This window comes from Myxine glutinosa, chromosome 1, assembly GCF_964187855.1.
Source record: "Myxine glutinosa chromosome 1, kmMyxGlut1.1, whole genome shotgun sequence".
Classification (NCBI taxonomy): Eukaryota; Metazoa; Chordata; class Myxini; order Myxiniformes; family Myxinidae; genus Myxine; species Myxine glutinosa.
In genome coordinates this window covers 154430661-154450400 of record NC_136261.1, presented here as the reverse complement: position 1 = coordinate 154450400, position 19740 = coordinate 154430661, and the positions used below count along the sequence as shown (strand labels likewise).

Here is a 19740-nt window from a genome sequence, read left to right as displayed (position 1 = left end):
TCAATGCCAAACAGGAAATCAAAGCTGTCTCACTTGACATATCACGTGCCTTCGATATGGTCTGGCACCCAGCTCTGCTCACCAAACTCACCTCCTATGGTATTCAGGGAAATCTCCACTCATGGCTTGCGGATTTCCTCTCTGGTCGTAGGCAACGTGTGGCCCTGAATGGATTTCTCTCATCTTCCCTTCCTGTTCTGGCTGGAGTTCCCCCAAGGTAGTGTTCTGGGCCCTGTGCTATTTCTGGTCTTCATCAATGACCTCTCCGACTCTCTGGAAAATCCTCTCTATCTCTTTGCTGATGACTCCACTATCTACCGCTCCATTCCTCATCCCTCAGATCGGCAGTCTGCAGCCTCCTCACTCTCTGCAGACCTGGACAAAATCACAGACTGGTCAAACAAGTGGAACATGTCTTTCAATCCTGACAAATCTCACACTCTTACAATGTCTCTCCGAAAGGACCGACTGGACAACCCTCCCATCTACTTTCTCAACAATCCTCTCCAAGAAGCTCTGTCGCTCAAGCTTTTGGGTCTCACTATCTGCCATGATCTTTCTTGGGAAAACCACATTTCCAAGCTGGCCTCCAAAGCCAGTCGCCGACTGGGCATCCTCCGTCGTGCGAAGTCCTTCCTTGGCACACCTGAGCTCCTCACCACATACAACGCTTTAATCCGCAGCTCAATGGAATACTGTTCCCCCCTCTGGGCTGGTGCTCCTGCCTCACACCTTGCTCGGCTTCACGCTGTTGAGGCCAAAGCTTTCAGAATCATTGGAATCTCCTGCGATGTAGTCAACTCCGAGGGCCATTCACTCACTCACCGCAGGCAGGTTGGTGGTCTTTCTGTCTTCTACCGACTCCTCTCCGGCCTTGCTCCCCCAGCTCTCTCTGTGCTCTGTCCCCCCAATATTCATTCAGGTCGCACAAGATCTGCCTGCAACCCTCTTATGGTTAAACTGCCAAAGTCTAGGCTCTCTGCTCACCTTCACTCTTTCATTCCCCTTTTCTCCCGCCTCTGGAACAAACTCCCCCACTCCCTTCAATCCCGCTCCTCCCTCCAGGTCTTTAAAACAGCTGTTCACCACCATCTCTTATCTTCCCCCATCGAAAACCTTGATCTTTTCTACCCCCGGTAATTCACCCCAGAGTCCTTGCAGTGTTCATATGTTTTATTCCTCTCCCACCTCCCCCCAAGTCCTCCCGATGTCCCTGCTCTCAAATGTTGTGTTTGTGTCCTTCCCCCTCTCTCCCCATCTTGTCTGCCGCTCCCCTTGTTTTTTGTGTTTTGTGTGTCGGTTTGTCTTTTTGTGTGATTAATGTTAGCTCTTTCACGAGCCTCGATCTTGTATACAAAAAAACAAAAAAAAAAACAAAAAAAAAATTAGAATTACTAGCAGAGTACCCGCCCTACCGGCGACCCTACAGGGTTTAATATTTTGGGTCTTTTGGGTCTTTGCGGTCTTTTTGGTGTTCAGTTTTTTTTTTTTGGTCTTTAGGGTCTTTTCGTTGTTCGGGGTTTTTTGGGGGGTATTTACGGTTTTTGGGGTCTTTTCAATATTTTGGGTATTTGAGGTCTTTGGGGTCTTTTCGGTGTTCGCTGGGTCTTTTGGGTCTTCGGGGTCTTTTGCGTATTTTGGGTCTTTGGGGTCCATTGTGTCTTCGGGGTCTTTTCAGTCTTCTTGGTCTTTTCAGTCTTCTTGGTATTTTCAGTCTTTGGGGTCTTTTAGGTCTTCGGGGTTTTTTAGGTCTTCGGGGTCTTTTGCATCCTCAGGGTCTTTTAGGTCCTTGAGGTCTTCTCGGTCTTTTGGGTCCTCAGAGGGATTGGGGGGGGGGGGTCTTTTGGGTCCTCTGGGTACTTTAGGTTAAGTATTTCAGGTTACAATTATGGGTGGAATCAAGTCAGCTGTTCAACCAATGGGTGAAGAGTGGACATACATACATACATACATACAAACACTTGCTCCATTATACATAGGTATATATATAGATTATCATGATGAGGCCTCCAGCTGTGAAAACACTTCTAGCCACAATGACCAAAAAAATGTAGCAATAAAATGAAAGGGTCATTCATAAAATGACCCATGCGACTTTGACATCATACTCAAACCTGGGAACTTTATTGCACCATGATGCAATGATATGTAATTTTAACAATCTAAACTTTCTTATCGAGGATACAGTGGAACATCAGTCTTCATGAAGGCTAGTGACGGTTTGTGTTGGCAGACACGTACAACAATGGATTTTATCAACTGAAAGCTGAAGAAAGTCATTCAAGGTCCAAACCTTTGCGATGATGAAGGGCCAAGGATTGAAACTTCAGCTGTATTTTGCTACCGCTGGCAGTTGATATTCTATTATCAGCTTTCCACAATTGATAAAATCCATTATTTCTTATGTCGTTCTGAAATTTCAAATTTGCATAAGATGCTTCATTCATCAAAGTCATTGTATTTGATGATACTATTTTTATAGAATGCAAAAATGTGTAAAACTCAATCTGGATTTATTAAATATTGTTGCGGATCTCAAACGCCGGCCTTCCCCTTATCAAGGGGGGATTAATCCCCTTGTCCTTTTTACTAGCCGACGCGATCCGGAGCTATCACGTTCCTTCCGGTCGGTGTTAAATAGGGTTGTTGGTCGAATTCAGTCCTATTACCTAAGTACTAACACCGACAGTGAAACAAGGAAATAACCCCACCCGAACCACGGCGTTAGTGGACACGCCGAGCGAAGCGAGCCGCGATTCGGGCCGTTAACAGGTACTAACCCGATTGGAGCGGTTATAATCGTGCCACGCTTACCCAATTGAAGAAAAGACGGATACGGTCGAATTGAGAGGAAACCAGGAAGAACTGGTAATTTATTAACACTTTGTACAATTAGAAGAGGAAAAGAAAGAAAGAGAATGTACAGGGAAGAGGAAGAAGCAGATACACAGGGCAGCCTTAATAACAGTCTTATACTTATCCCTGGACACGGGCCCGTTCACTCTCAGACTCACTCTCAGGGTCACTCACACGAGGTTTGAAGATGGTCGGGTTGAGGGTCCAAGGGTCCACAGCTCGTCCGGTCCCCGACTCGTACCGTGCAGATGGTGGAAGACGGCAGGCAGCTCTCCCCGTGGCGTAGGCATGAAACGGACAATTATATCTCGGGGGATCGGTTGGCGATTAGATTTGGCGTACGTAATACTTGTACAGGCGCCTTTATATGTGCGCCCAGTATTGTTACCATCGATGCGCCACTTCCCCAATGTCCTTCTGCATGCTGCAGTCCTCTGCAATGCATGCCGCGCGCTCGCCCTCTGTAAAGCTTGTTGCCACAGCACGTCTCTCCCTCTTGTAACTACTCAAGCGTCTCTCCCGTAACTCAACTCCGATCAGGTCAAGCACCTCTCTCTCCCCGCTCATAACTGAGGTGGGGGCCTCGCGCAAGGGGTTATATTGCCACGCCCAGCGAACCCTCTAGAATGTCCAGCCACACCCTGTCAGGTGATGTCACTCGAGCCCTGATTGGCTGGTGAAGGCTTACCGGCCCCGCCTTGATGGCTACTTGACGTGGCCACACCCCACCCTTGCGCTCCGCCCCCTTTTCTGGCCTTACCTCGTGGCTTTTGGGCTGGTTTGAGTGGAAGCCCAGCGTGTTCGGTTTGAGCGGAAGCCCAGAGAGTTCGGTTTGAGCGGAAGCCCAGCGAGTTCGCCCAACGAGGTCGATTTGGAGGGAAGCTGCAAAATGGACGAACGGGGCCTACTCCTATTTGTTCTACACAACGCAGATGCAACTATTGGGAATGGCCTTATCCTAAACACATACTATGAAATAACTAACGTCCTAAGGTGACATACGTGTTGCATATGGCCTGTCTATGGGGTGCAACCTTTAACCTTTAATGATGTTACCTGTGTGGGTTCTCAAAACCGCAACAATATGTTGATTGTTGACATGGACAGGAAGACAACTAAATAACATAGTAAGATTTCTCTTCGGAGAAGTCTCACTCATTAAAGGGTCAGTCATAGACTACACTATCTTTCCTCTTTTCTGAGAGAACATTCCATGAATATTGTTAAAAACGAAAATAAGTGAAATTTACTCTGGATTGTCAAAAATGGAAAGAACATTTTTTAAATGAACCCTTCAATAACAGTACCTTCTTGACTTATTGTATGAAATATTCAAGTGAATGTGTGCTCATCCATAGAGCTAGAACTCGTGAATTTCGCAGTCTAATACAAATGCCATAATCAAAAAAGGGATATTGCTGTTAACATCCCAGATTTCATCACCAAACAGCAAAGCCAGTTGTAGAAAATCAAAATTTTGCCCACTTCATTGCAAGGACTCTTCACATCTTCGACTGCCGTATAATTTGTCACTTCAAAAAAAAAAATTTGTACACAGAATCAAGGCTCGTGTAAGAGCTGACACATTGAACATGAAAACATGCACAGACACATAAAACATACAATGAAGGGAGTGGGAGATAAGAGGGGGGAGAGAGGGAAGCACACAAGCACAACAACAGTAGAGAACAGGGACGTTGGTAGATCTGTGGAAGGGGGAGGGCTGTGGGAGGAGGGGTACATGGTTTAAAGCAAATTAACACTTCTAGGAATTTCTGGAAAGAAGTTGGGGATTGAAAGAGACAGATTGGGGGTGTTTTAATGGGGTTAGAAAAGATCAAGGTTTAGGATGGGGAAGACAAGAGATGGTGGTGAACAGCTGTTTCAAAGACATGGAGGGAGGAATATGCCTTGCATGCCAGCAGGCCCAAAGTCTTGACGGGTGAGGACACATGAGGGATTGAAGAGATTGTTCCAGAGGCTGGAGAAAAGCGGAATGAAAGAGTGAAGGAGAGCAGAGAGTCTTGATTTTGGCAGTTTCACCAGAAGAGGGTTGCTGGCAGATCTTGTGCATCCTGCAGGAATATTTCGGGGACATAGCACAGACAGAGCAGGGGAAGCAAGGCTGGAGAGGAGTCGGTAGAAGACAGAAAGACCATCAACCTACAGTGCATTCAGAAGGTATTCAGACCCCTTCACTTTTTTCACATTTTGTTATGTTGCGGCCTTATTCTGAAATCGTTTAAATTGATTTTTACCCTCATCAATCTACACTCAATACCCCATAATGACAAAGAGAAAACAGGATTTTAGAAAGTTTTGCAAATTTATTAAAAAGAAAAAACTGAAATATCACATTGACATAAGTATTCGTACCCTTTGCTATGACACTTGAAATTTAGCTCAGGTGCCTCCCATTTCTCTTGATCATCTTTGAGATGTTTCGACACCTTGATTGGAGTCCACCTGTGGTAAATTCAATTGATTGGACATGATTTGGAAAGTCACACACCTGTCTATATAAGGTCTCACAGCTGACAATGCATATCAGAGCAAAAACCAAGCCATGAGGTCAAAGGAATTGCCTGCAGAGCTTAGAAACAGGATTGTGTCGAGGCACAGATCTGGGGAAGCCTACAAAAAATTTTCTGCTACATTGAAGTTGGGTGTTGGGTGTTGTTGGTGTCGTATCCCTGGTGTTGGGCTAGCGGCTAGGGTGCCGGCTTAGGATCCTAGGATCCTGGGTTCGAATCCCGGTCGATCGCTGAATTAACGCCAGGGGGGTTGACTCAGCCTGTCATCCTTCCGAGGTCGGCTAATTGAGTACCAGTTCACTGGTAATTCCCTGTTTGTCGTTAAAGGCGGCAAAAAGGGTTGGCGTCAGGAAGGGCATCCGGCTGTAAAACATTGCTTCAAAAAAGGGGCCCAAAAAAAACAAACAACAACCATGGTTCCCGAAAAAGGCCAACCCCCGCAAATGGCCTCTAAAGGTGGTTATTTTTTTTTATATATTGAAGGTTCCCAAGAGCACAGTGGCCTCCAGAATTCTTAAATGGAAGAAGTTTGGAACAACCAGGACTCTTCCTAGAGCTGGCCGTCCGGCCAAACTGAGCAATCGGGGAAGAAGGGCCTTGGTAAGAGAGGTGACCAAGAACCCGATGGCCACTCTGGCTAAGCTCCAGAGATCCTATGTGGAGATGGGAGAAACTTCCAGAAGGACAACCATCACTACAACACTCCACCGATCTGGGCTTTATGGCAGAGTGGCCAGACGGAAGCCTCTCCTCAGTGAAAGACACATGAAAGCCCGCTTGGAGTTTGCAAAAAAGCACCTAAAGGACTCTCAGACTGTGAGAAACAGGATTCTGTGGTCTGATGAAACCAATATTGAACTGTTTGGCCTCAATTCTAAGCGTCATGTCTGGAGGAAACCAGGCACCGCTCATCACCTGCCCAATACCATCCCAACGGTGAAGCATGGTGGTGAAGCATGGTGGAGATTCCAATGATTCTGAATGCTTTGATTTCAACCGCGTAAAGCCGAGCTAGGTCTGAGGCAGGAGCACCAGCCCAGAGGGGAGAGCAGTATTCCATTGAGCTGCGGATGAAAGCCTTGTATGTGGTGAGGAGCTCAGAAGTACCCAGAAAGGACTTCGCACGACGGAGGATGCCCAGACAACGACTGGCTTTGGAGGCCAGCTTGGAAATGTGGTTTTCCCAGGAAATATCATGGCAGATAATTATGAGACCCAAAAGCTTGAGTGACAGAACTTCTTCAAGAGGATTGTTCAGAAAGTAGATGGGAGGGTTGTCCAGAGGATAAAGGTTCACTTGTAGGCTATAGCTAATTAGAAAGGATTAATAAGGAAGTTACACGTGTTTCAAATTTGGCCATTTTATGTCTACCGCTGTTGCTTTAACATACTGCGTCAGAGTGGCAACCCATCCAGGATTGTACTACTTAACCAATGAAAATGCCTCGGCAGCCCTATGTGTCCCTCATGGCGTGAAAGGGATGGTTATTATTACCCTCGCCAGAGGAGAGGGTATTGCATTTGAGTCCGTTTCTTTGTTACTTGCCGGAAAAGATTCCGGCAAGTATGTTGATCGGTTGGTTTGTTACTTGCTGGAAAAGATTCCGGCAAGTATGTTGATCGGTTGGTTTGTCTGTCTGTCTGTCTATCTGTCTGTCTGTCTATCTGTCTGTCTGTTTGTCTGTGCGCAGCACTACGTCTACACCGTTGCACGTAGAATCGCCAAACCTTACACACATATTTGCCTTGCCCTGGAATAGACTGTGCCCAATTGATGATGTCATCGGTCACGTGGTTCGGCCGCCATCTTGGAAAAACCGAAAAACTTTGCACCTCTATATCTCCGAAAGCGCTGAATAGAAAAAATTAAGACATGGCTCATTGTACAGAACTATCCATGGGGAATAAAATATGTTAATGTTGATGTCATAGGTGCTTCCATTATGACGTCATAATTCGACAAGTACAAAACTTCATCCATTCAAGATGAAATTTATTGAGCGTCATGTCGGCACAAACTGGTGGAGAAAAAAAATAATGATTACCTCATCGGTCACGTGGTTCGGCCGCCATCTTGGAAAAACCGAAAAAAATTGCACCTCTATATCTCCGAAAGCGCTGAATAGAAAAAATTGAGACATGGCTCATTGTACAGAACTCTCCATGGGGAATAAAATATGTTAATGTTGATGTCATAGGTGCTTCCATTATGACGTCATAATTCGACAAGTACAAAACTTCATCCGATCAAGATGAAATTTCTTGAGCATAATCTAGGAATAAATTAGTTTAGGAAAAAAAATAATGATGACGTCATCGGTCACATGGTTTGGCCGCCATATTTGTTTTAACACTAAAGCATTAAAAAAACCACTGAAAATACATCCTGGCGAAGGTTTGCAATCTCTGATTGCTCTTTTTCTTGTTATTATTATTGCTTTACCAACTTAATTATGCCTACCTTTTTGATGGAATTGGTCGATGAACCTTTTTTGCCCAAGATAGGTACCTACAAGTATTGGTAAGTAGTTTAAGTATGGATTTGTGATTGTACACATGTGTAATGATTGTGATATTTGGGAGAGGATGCCATCAAAAGGTGAATGTATCCTGCCAGTTCACAGGCCTCCGGGAACTGTTCGACACAGCCTGTGAGGATAAGCTTTCGTCCGGCTATCATTGAGTTTGGGCTCTGGGGTGTGTCGATATTGGTTGGGTGTGGTTGCATCCTGTCCAGTCCACAAAAAGAGAGAAATATATATATATATATATATATATATATATATATATATATATATATATATATATATATATATATATATATATATATATACATACATATATATATATATATATCAATTCAAGCATAATTATTTTTTATCATTATTATTATATTTCACTTGGAAAAGCATCATTTTAGCTAATTTGAAATTGAACAATTTTTTTTACTGTTTCTAAAGCTGATGGAGGAGCCCATTTCATGCAGGACAAAGACATTTGGATAATTTAAATAATTATACCCAGGGATCAGAGTATCATAAGACAAGTGCAAGTTGCTCCACACTAAACACTGTCATAAAGTTATGCTAAACAAGCAAACTGTTTGTGCTTTACGTTTTGTGAGATGGTCATTTTCTCCGCTAGGTCAGTTGCTTTCTGCAGACCTGGATGCGGTCTTAAGTTCATACGACTCAAAGAATATCATAACTGCTGTTCCTGAACGTAGGCAAACACAACCTGCACAAGCAGTGTATGATGACAGTTATTTGGGTGAGTAAAAAACCATCTACCACAATACTACATTGTACAACAATCACACTGCCACAACACTGCAACCACATCCAAAGACATAAACTAGTAAAGATCAATGACAATGACTTTCTTCCAAGAAAAAAATCAAAATAAATAGCATTTGTAATATTTATATTTTAAGAAATCATTAAATATGTTGTTGGCTTCGATGTAGATATAGGCCTGCATTTTTAACTTCCTGATTAGCTATCTCTGTTCATGATTGGTTTATGATGTCATATGTGGTGAAATATTCCTCATGAAGCTGACCTATTTCTCAGAACCAGTACCTCACTGAAACCTGTCAGTAGGCTTTTCAAAGTGGGGTTTGTTTCACAAGGGAGCATCAGTTGTCCCCTCCATTAAAGGAGCGGGGGTCTTCCCCAAGGGAAAACTGCAATTTTATCATCTTTCTGAGGTCATTACAGATCACATGAATGTGGGAGCCCGTCAGTTTGAAAGATTGTAATGTGATGTGAGCCCTGATTCTAAATGCCCAGGTCATAATTCCCCAGGGTCAAAATGCCTGTTAGGGTGATGTCTGCTCACGAGACGCATCAATTGATGCCCGCTTCGCGACACCGATCGAGTAATGCCGATCCAGCGACACCTGCGTGTGACTTCTGCTGTTTGCTCATGTCGCCTGTTTGCTCGCACCTTGCCTGTTTACTCGCGTGTCGCCTGTTTGCTCACGCGTCACCTGTTCGCTCGCGTGTCGCCAGTTTGCTCGCATATCACCTGTTCGCTCTCGCATCGCCTGTTCGCTCACACATCGCCTGTTTGCTCGCATGTCGCCTGTTTGCTCGCATATCACCTGTTCGCTCTCGCATCGCCTGTTTGCACGCATGTCGCCTGTTTGCTCGCTTTCTGCCTGTTTGCTTGCATATCACCTGTTCGCTCTCGCATCGCCTGTTTGCTCGCATGTCGCCTGTTTGCTCGCATGTCGCCTGTTTGCTCGCTTTCCGCCTGTTTGCTCACATATCACCTGTTCGCTCTCACATAGCCTCTTTGCTCGCATGTCGCCTGTTTGCTCACTTTCCGCCTGTTTGCTCGCATATCACCTGTTCGCTCTCGCATCGCCTGTTTGCTCGCATGTCGCCTGTTTGCTCGCTTTCCGCCTGTTTGCTCGTATATCACCTGTTTGCTCGCTTTCTGCCTGTTTGCTCGCATATCACCTGTTTGCTCTCGCATCGCCTCTTTGCTCGCATGTCGCATGTTTGCTCACTTTCCGCCTGTTTGCTCGCATATCACCTGTTCGCTCTCGCATCGCCTGTTTGCTCACATGTCGCCTGTTTGCTCGCTTTCCGCCTGTTTGCTCGCATATCACCTGTTCGCTCTTGCATCGCCTGTTTGCTCGCATGTCGCCTGTTTGCTTGCTTTCCGCCTGTTTGCTCGCATATCACCTGTTCGCTCTCGCATCGCCTGTTCGCTCACACATCGCCTGTTTGCTCGCATGTCGCCTGTTTGCTCGCATATCACCTGTTCGCTCACACTTTGCCTGTTTGTTCGCATGTCGCCTGTTTGCTCGCATATCACCTGTTTGCTCTCGCGTCGCCTGTTCGCTCACACATCGCCTGTTTGCTCGCATGTCGCCTGTTTGCTCGCATATCACCTGTTCGCTCACACATCGCCTGTTTGCTCGCATGTCGCCTGTCGCCTGTTTGCTCTCGCATCGCCTGTTCGCTCACACATCGCCTGTTTGCTCGCATGTCGCCTGTTCGATCGTGTGATACCTGTTCGCTCACGCATCACCTGTTTGCTCGCTTGATGCCTGTTCGCTCGCTCACTCGACGCCTGTTCGTACGCACGACACCTGCCGGATCACATGATGCCTGCTTGTTGCAGCAACGTCTATTAGAGTAATTTATGTTAGAACATTGTGTACAATTCCATTTGTGGCCACCTCATCTTAGAGTAAATAATACTTCCCATAAAGGCTTATATTAGAGTAAACAATGTGCAAGTGTGATATTTTGGCCTTGACGATACTTATGGAATACTTATGGAGGGCACTGTATATAAATGTGATATCTTTCTATATTTTGATGAGAAGTAAATGCACATGTGTAGCACTTTAAAATATTTGTATTTTGTTTTGTAGGTTATTCCGTGACAGTGGGTGAATTCACGAAAGATTCGCAGCAAGGTGAGCTATTTAACCAGGAATCAGCAGCTTCTAATAGTATAAAGTATCAACCATACATTGGATTAATGAATCTATAATGAATTACCTATAATTGAATTAATAATTAATAATTGAATTAATTAATTAACATTGAATTAACTATAATGAATTGATCATTGCAATTGATCACAAATCTGAATACCAACGATAATTTCCCAGCCTTTCTGAGCACAATCTCTATGTCTCGTGTTACACGCATAAAACCACATCCTTCAGTTTTGCTGTAGATTATATTTTTGCACAGCTGATGGGGTTCTTATCTATTGTGCCACAGAGTTTGTGACCGGGGTTCCACGAGGACTCAAGACTCTTGGTTATGTAAGTTTCTGCCTCGGTGTGAAAGTCGGGCCATCATGCCCTTTGATTAATGCCTAATTTCAGCTTGGAGTCTTATCTCACGACAGGAAAGCGTTCATACAAGTTTTTTTTTTCTTGGGATGTTTCATTGCTTTTGGTCTCTATTTTCTCACCAATAAAGTTGGTAATTTTGGTGGTGATAGGTGAGTTTTTTTTCCTGCTGTTCATTCCTCAGAGTTGGTTATTTTCACTGAACTATATGCAAAACATTGAGCCGCCTTTATACCTCCACCCTTTTTTTAACCTCCACCAATAGATAAAAGAGGTTGTGTTTTTTCCCCTGTCCGTCTGTCTATCTGTCTGTGTATTTGTCTGTCTGGTTGTCAGTGAACAGAACATCTCAAAAACTTGTGGATGGATCGGACAAAATTTGGTGGAGAGGTTGGGTGTGTGACGAGGAAGAAATGATTAAATTTTTGGTGAAGATCCGAATCTGGATCCGGATGCATTATTTTTTAAATTTAAAGTGATTCTTCACCATTGAGAGGTGAGGCCAAAAACTATATATATATATATATATTCTATATTCAGAAAGTATTCAGACCCCTTCACTTTTTTCACATTTTGTTATGTTGCAGTCTTATGCTGAAATTGTTTAAATTCATTTTTACCCTCATCAATCTACACTCAATACCCCATAATGACAAAGAGAAAACAGGATTTTAGAAAGTTTTGCAAATTTATTAAAAAGAAAAAACTGAAATATCACATTGACATAAGTATTCAGATCCTTTGCTATGACACTTGAAATTTAGCTCAGGTGCCTCCCATTTCTCTTGATCATTTTTGAGATGTTTCTACACCTTGATTGAAGTCCACCTATGGTAAATTCAATTGATTGGACAAGATTTGGAAAGGCACACACCTGTCTATATAAGGTCTCAGCTGACAATGCATATCAGAGCAAAAATCAAGCCATGAGGTCGAAGGAACTGCCTGCAGAGCTCAGAGACAGGATTGTGTCGAGGCACAGATCTGGGGAAGCCTACAAAAGAAATTCTGCTGCATTGAAGGTTCCCAAGAGCACAGTGGCCTCCAGAATTCTTAAATGGAAGAAGTTTGGAACAACCAGGACTCTTCCTCGAGCTGGCCACCCGGCCAAACTGAGCAATCGGGGGCGAAGGGCCTTGGTAAGAGAGGTGACCAAGAACCCGATGGTCTCTCTGGTTGAGCTCCAGAGATCCTGTGTGGAGATGGGAGAAACTTCCAGAAGGACAACCTTCACTGCAACACTCCACCGATCTGGGCTTTATGGCAGAGTGGCCAGACGGAAGCCTCTCCTCAGTGAAAGACACATGAAAGCCCGCTTGGAGTTTGCATATAAGCACCTAAAGGACTCTCAGACTGTGAGAAACAAGATTCTGTGGTCTGATGAAACCAAGATTGAACTGTTTGGCCTCAATTCTAAGCGTCATGTCTGGAGGAAACCAGGCACCGCTCATCACCTGCACACTAGCATTCCAACGGTGAAGCATGGTGGTGGCAGCATCATGCTGTGGGGGTGTTTTTCAGCAGCAGGGACTGGGGGACTGGTCAGGATTGAGGGAACAATGAACGGAGCAAAGTACAGAGATATCTTTAATGAAAACCTGAAACAGAGCGCTCAGGACCTCAGACTGGGCTGAAGGTTCACCTTCCAATAGGACAATGACCCGAAGCACACAGCCAAGGCAACACAGGAGTGGCTTAGGGACACTGTGTGAATGTCCTTGAGTGGCCCAGCCATAGCCCTGACTTGAACCCAATCGAACATCTCTGGAGAAACCTGAAAATGGCTGTCCACCAACGGTCCCCATCCAACCTGACAGAGCTTGAGAGGATCTGCAGAGAATAATGGCAGAAAATCCCCAAATCCAGGTGTGCAAAGCTTGTCGCGTCATACCCAAGAAGACTCGAGGCTGTAATCGCTGCCAAAGGTGCTTCAACTAAGAACTGAGTTAAGGGTCTGAATACTTAAGTCAATGCGATATTTCAGTTTTTTCTTTTTAATAAATTTGCAAAACTTTCTAAAGTCCTGTTTTCTCTTTGTCATTATGGGGTATTGAGAGTAGATTGATGAGGGAAAAAATGAATTTAAACGATTTCAGCATAAGGCTGCAACATAACAAAATGTGAAAAAAGTGAAGGGGTCTGAATACTTTCTGAATGCACTGTATATATATGTATGTATATTGTATGTATATATATATATATATATATATATATATATATATATATATATATATATATATACACACACATACATACAGTATATGTACAGTCACATGAAAAAGTAAGTACACCCCATGTAAAGTGTTGACTTTTTCATCATATTTCAACATACAGCTATTTGATCATCATTTCAACAATATTGATAGATAAAGGTGATATTGAAGGAACTGCGCTCCAACGCGAGTCGAAAGAATTGACGCGACCAAAGACGGAATTCGTCCGAGTTGCTTTATTGAAACAAAACAGCTCAGGTATTCTGACAAGCCCGTTTATCGGGCAACAATATATATACACATTTATGTCGGGAAGTTTGCCCGGCAAAAGCTATACCGGGCATGCCCGGGTATCAAGGGCGAGCCTTGGAAAGGCGAGTCTGGACCTGCCCGGGCGTGTTTGGCTGCGGCCTGGCAAGTCGAGGCTGGGCGTGCCCGGGCGCTCTGGGCGAGCACTTGAAAGGCGATAGCGGGCATGCCCGGACGCTCTGGGCGAGCCCTGAAAAGGCGATAGCGGGCATGCCCGGACGCTCTGGGCGAGCCCTGGAAAGGCGATAGCGGGCATGCCCGGACGCTCTGGGCGAGCCCTGGAAAGGCGATAGCGGGCATGCCCGGACGCTCTGGGCGAGCCCTGGAAAGGCAAGAGCGGGCATGCCCGGGAAAGACGAGACCGGGCGTGCCCGGGAGGTTCGGGCGTGCCCGGGAACAGTGAGTCCGGGCATGCCCGGGAGAGGCGCGTCTGGCCGTGTTCTGGCCGGTGCAAGGCGATTATGTACATCCAGCGGTAACCGCTACACACGCCCCTCCAGAATCGACCTGCACCGGCAGGGTCAATTTAAGGGGGGTCCGGATGACCCGGCCGAAGCGACCCCTGGAGGGTCGTGGGGAGGGGTCTGACGTGGTGGTGGGTGGTCGAGCGGGGGGACCTGTGGACGGGGGGCGGCCTCGCCGCGGAGGAAGGGCCAACCGTGGTGGTCGGTCGACGTCCATGTGCGCCGGTTTGAGGCGGTCCACAGAAATCCGGTCCGGCCGGCCGCCGAAGTCGACGATGAAAGACTTGTCGCCCCGTCGCAGGACCCGGAAGGGCCCGTCGTACGGCGGCCGGAGTGGCCCCCGGTGCGCGTCATGACGCACAAAGACGTACTCCGCTGTGCGAAGCACCGGGGGGACGTAGGACTGGGGGCCACCGTGGCGGGACGTCGGCACGGGGGCAAATCGTCGGGCGGCCTCCTGGAGGTCCGAGCGCTGGCGAGCGGCGGACCAGGGACTGGTAGCGTCAGGCACGAATTCGCCCGGGACGCGGAGTGGCTGGCCGTAGACGAGCTCGGCGGCGGACACCTGGAGGTCTTCCTTGGGGGCCGTGCGAAGGCCCAAAAGGACCCACGGCAGCCGGTCGGCCCAACCGTCGTCCTGAAGGCCGGCCATGAGTGCGGCCTTCATGGAGCGGTGAAACCGCTCGCACAACCCATTGGCTTGGGGGTGGTAGGCCGTGGTGCGGTGCAGCGTGACCCCCAACGAACGGGCGACCGCGCCCCAAAGCTCAGACGTGAACTGTGGGCCGCGGTCGGACGAGATGTCCACTGGTGCGCCGAAGCGCGCGACCCAGGTGGCGATGAACGCCTGCGCCACGTCGGCGCTGGTGGTGGAGGTGAGGGGCACGGCCTCCGGCCACCTGGTGGTCCTGTCCACCATGGTGAGCAGGTGGGTGAACCCCTGCGAGGGGGGCAGGGGACCCACCAGGTCCACTTGGACGTGGTCGAAACGCCGTTCAGGCACGGCGAAAGGTGCCAGCGGGGCCTGGGTGTGGCGGTGGACCTTGGCTCGCTGGCAGGCCGTGCAGGCGTTGGCCCAGTCGCGGATGTTTCGTCGAAGGCCGTGCCAGACGAAACGCGCCGACACCAGCTTTGAGAAGCTTTCCGGCCCGGGTGAGAAAGGCCGTGGATGGAGGCGAAGATGCGGCGCTGCCAGGTAACGGGCACGATGGGGCGAGGCTGGCCCTGGGAGACGTCGCAGAGCAGGACGGTGCCCGCGCAGGGGATGTCGGCCAGGCGGAGGCCCGTGTCCGCCACGCGGAGTGCCTGCACCGAGGCGTCGGTGGTCTGGTCGGCCGCCATGAGCGTGAAGTCCACGCCGAGGTGGACCGCGTTCGCGCTGGCCCGCGAAAGGCAGTCGGCCACGGCGTTGTCTTTGCCGGCGACGTGCTGGATGTCCGTGGTGAACTCCGACACGGCGGAGAGGTGGCGCTGCTGGCGGGCCGACCACCGTGACCTTAGCCATTGCGTAGACCAATGGCTTGTGGTCGACGAAAGCCGTGAACGGGCGGCCCTCCAGGAGGTGTCGGAAATGGCGAACGGCCAGGAATAGCCCGAGCAGCTCGCGGTCGAACGTGCTGTAGTTTAACTCGTTCGGCCGGAGTTGCCGGCTGAAAAAAGCGAGTGGCTCCCAAACCCCGTCCACCCATTGCTCATGGACGGCGCCCACCGCGTAGTTGGAGGCGTCCGTAGTGAGGGCGATGGGCGCGTTGAGCACCGGGTGAGCCAGCAGCGTTGCGTCGGCGAGGGCCCGTTTGGCACTGGCGAAGGCCGCGTCCATGGCCGTGGACCAAACAATGTCATGCTTGGCCGGCTTGCCCCGGAGGGCCTCGTAAAGGGGCCGCATGAGCTGAGCAGCGCGGGGCACGAATCGGTGATAAAAATTCACCATGCCGAGGAACTCTTGGAGGGCCTTGATGGAACGGGGACGCGGGAACGTGGTGATGGCCTCGACCTTGGTCGGCAGCGGCACGGCCCCGGTCTTGGTGATGCGGTGGCCCAAAAAGTCAACGGTCGTCGCGCCGAAGTGGCATTTGACCGGGTTGACAATTAAGCCGTGCTCGCTGAGGCGACCGAACAGTGTTCGGAGGTGGAGGAGGTGCTCGGCACGGGACGTGCTGGCGACGAGGATGTCGTCCAGATAGACGAAAAGAAACGGCAGGTCGCGCAGCACGCCGTCCATCAAGCGCTGGAACGCCTGGGCCGCGTTCTTGAGGCCAAACGGCATCCGCAAAAATTCGAACAGGCCGAACGGCGTGATGACGGCCGTCTTCGGGACGTCGGCCGCCCAGACAGGTACCTGGTGGTAGCCCCGTATCAGGTCAATTTTCGAAAAGATGACCCGTCCCGCCAAACGGGCGGAAAAGTCCTGAATATGCGGGATCGGGTACCTGTCGGGGGTGGTAGCGTCATTGAGACGGCGGTAGTCGCCACACGGGCGCCATCCACCCCCCGGCTTTGGCACGATGTGCAGTGGCGAGGCCCACGCGCTATCGGAGCGCCGCACGATGCCGAGGTGCTCCAACGCGTCGAATTCGGCCTTTGCCACGGCGAGCTTGGCTGGGTCGAGGCGGCGGGCCCTGGCGTAGACCGGCGGGCCCGTAGTGGGTATGTGGTGCTCGATCCCGTGCCGCACCGCGACGGCCGAAAACGTCGGCCGCGTGAGGGCCGGGAATTCCACGAGCAGGCGAGCGAACTCGTTCGTTGCCGGGAGGGCGCATGCCAGTTCGGTCGGCGCGGAGCTGCTCATTGTGCACGCCAGGGAGCTGAAGGTCTCGGCGTGGACAAGGCGACGTCGTTTGACGTCGACCAGCAGCCCGTGCGCGCAGAGGAAGTCGGCACCCAGCAAAGCCACGGGGACGCTGGCGGTAACAAAAGTCCATTGAAAGCGCTGGCTGCCAAAGCAGAGGGTGACGACGCGTGGGCCGAAAGTGCGTATGGCCGAGCCATTAGCAGCGACCAAAGAGGGGCCGCAAACTGCGTCCAGCCTGTCCTGCTCGGAGGCAGGTATGACGCTCAGTTGGGCGCCGGTGTCGCACAGGAAACGCCGTCCAGACGCTTTGTCCCGAATAAACAGCAAGTTGCCCGAGTGGCCGGCGCTCATGGCTGGGAATGAACGCCGGCCCGCCCGTTTCCCGACCTGCCGAAAGTGCACGGGGGCCGGCACGTCCGAGCCTTGTGTCCGAACCTGGCGTGGTAATAACACCACGCCCGGTCAGGTGAAGGCCCCGGCCGTCGTGTCGGAAGCGGGCGGTGCGGCGTGGCGGCCGCCAGTTGCACCGGCAGTTCGGCCTCCAACCGCGCAGGGCGCTCGGGCGTCGTGGGCGTCGCCTCGGACGGCGGCGGGCTCCAGGTAACCGCGCCGATGTGCTGGCCCGCCGAGGAGATCTTATCGGCTTCCCTGGCGAGGGCGCGGGAATCCGTGATCAACGTGCCAGCCAGTGCGAGGCGTACCGGGTTAGGCAGCTGACGGAGGAACAGCTCCCGGAACAGGAATGCCGGAGAGTGCTCGCCGAGCAACGAGAGCATATAGTCCATGCGCTCGGACGGGCGCGTGTCGCCGAGCTCGGGCAGGTCAAGCAGGCGCTGTGCGCGTGCTGCCGGTGAGAGGGCGAAAGCGCCGAGGAGGAGCGTCTTCAGCGCGTCGTATTTGTCAGCAGCCGGCGGGTGCTGGAGGAGGCTCAAGGCGCGGGCCGCGGTGGCGGAACCGAGCGCCGCCACAACATGGTGGAAGCGGGTGTCGTCCGCGGTGATGCCTCGCAGGGCGAACTGGGAGTCCTCCTGGGCGAACCAAACAGCCGCGTGAGCCTCCCAGAAGGTAGGCAGTTTAAGCATCACTGCCGTATCCATGTCGGTAGGTCACCAATGAAGGAACTGCGCTCCAACGCGAGTCGAAAGAATTGACGCGACCAAAGACGGAATTCGTCCGAGTTGCTTTATTGAAACAAAACAGCTCAGGTATTCTGACAAGCCCGTTTATCGGGCAACAATATATATACACATTTATGTCGGGAAGTTTGCCCGGCAAAAGCTATACCGGGCATGCCCGGGTATCAAGGGCGAGCCTTGGAAAGGCGAGTCTGGACCTGCCCGGGCGTGTTTGGCTGCGGCCTGGCAAGTCGAGGCTGGGCGTGCCCGGGCGCTCTGGGCGAGCACTTGAAAGGCGATAGCGGGCATGCCCGGACGCTCTGGGCGAGCCCTGAAAAGGCGATAGCGGGCATGCCCGGACGCTCTGGGCGAGCCCTGGAAAGGCGATAGCGGGCATGCCCGGACGCTCTGGGCGAGCCCTGGAAAGGCGATAGCGGGCATGCCCGGACGCTCTGGGCGAGCCCTGGAAAGGCGAGAGCGGGCATGCCCGGGAAAGACGAGACCGGGCGTGCCCGGGAGGTTCGGGCGTGCCCGGGAACAGTGAGTCCGGGCATGCCCGGGAGAGGCGCGTCTGGCCGTGTTCTGGCCGGTGCAAGGCGATTATGTACATCCAGCGGTAACCGCTACAATATAATATAACAAATATCATGAAACATTTACATTTTGTAGTCCATTATATAATTTAAATAAACATAAATGCAAATTTCGCATGTGGAAAAAGTAAGTACACCCCTACATTTATCACTACTTCAAATACCTAAAATTAGAATCAGGTGCACCAGCTTCGGTGCAAATGATTAGAACATCGTTAGAGAAGATCTTGGAGTAACCTGTCTTATTTAAACCTCAGACATTTAGTTTGGTTTGCTCTTTGTTGTTGAAGTGTGCGGCGTCACCATGCCAAGATCAGATCAAAAGAGCTCTCTGAGGCCTTCAGAAAGAAGGTTATAGATGCCTATGAGTCTGGGAAGGGATTTAAAAAGATCTCCAAGCAATTTGAAATCAATCATTCGACTGTCCGGAAGATCATCTACAGGTGGAGAAGATTCCAAACAACTGCCAACTTGTTCAGGCCAGGCCGCCTCAGCAAGTTCAGCCCGAGAGCAGGCCGCAAATGCTGAAATAAGTCTCTAAGAACCCCAGAATGTCATCACGGGACCTACAGGTAGCTCTTGCCACTGAATATTTCAAAGTGCACGAGTCTACCATTAGAAAGAGGCTGCACAAATTTGATCGACATGGGAGGTGTGCCAGAAGGAAACCTTTGCTGTCCAGAAAGAACATCAGGGCAAGACTAAAGTTTGCCAATGAACACCTAGGCAAAGACCAGCACTTCTGGAACAATGTGCTCTGGACAGATGAGTCAAAGGTAGAGCTATTTGGCCACAGTACCAGAAGACATGTTTGGCGAAAACCAAAGACAGCATTTGACCACATGAACCTGATACCAACTGCAAAGCATGGTGGTGGAAATATTATGGTTTGGGGCAGCTTTGCTGCATCAGGGCCTGGGCAGCTCACCATCATAGAATCCACTATGAATTCTTCATTGTACCAGAGGGTGCTTGAGGATAATGTGAGGCCATCTGTCAGAAAGTTGAAGCTCAACCGAAGGTGGACCTTGCAACATGACA

General features: G+C 49.8%; 1 protein-coding gene across 2 annotated transcripts in view; it reads left to right on the top strand.

The window, feature by feature from the left end:
* LOC137430004 (integrin alpha-8) overlaps positions 1 to 19740 on the top strand; it is a 117374-nt gene that overhangs the window by 53635 nt on the left and 43999 nt on the right. For both annotated transcript variants that reach the window (XM_068120466.2, XM_068120457.2), the window contains exons 7-9: positions 8535 to 8660; positions 10783 to 10827; positions 11141 to 11184. In XM_068120466.2, the coding sequence (XP_067976567.2) occupies positions 8535 to 8660; positions 10783 to 10827; positions 11141 to 11184 (215 nt within the window). The remainder of the gene's footprint in view (positions 1 to 8534; positions 8661 to 10782; positions 10828 to 11140; positions 11185 to 19740) is intronic.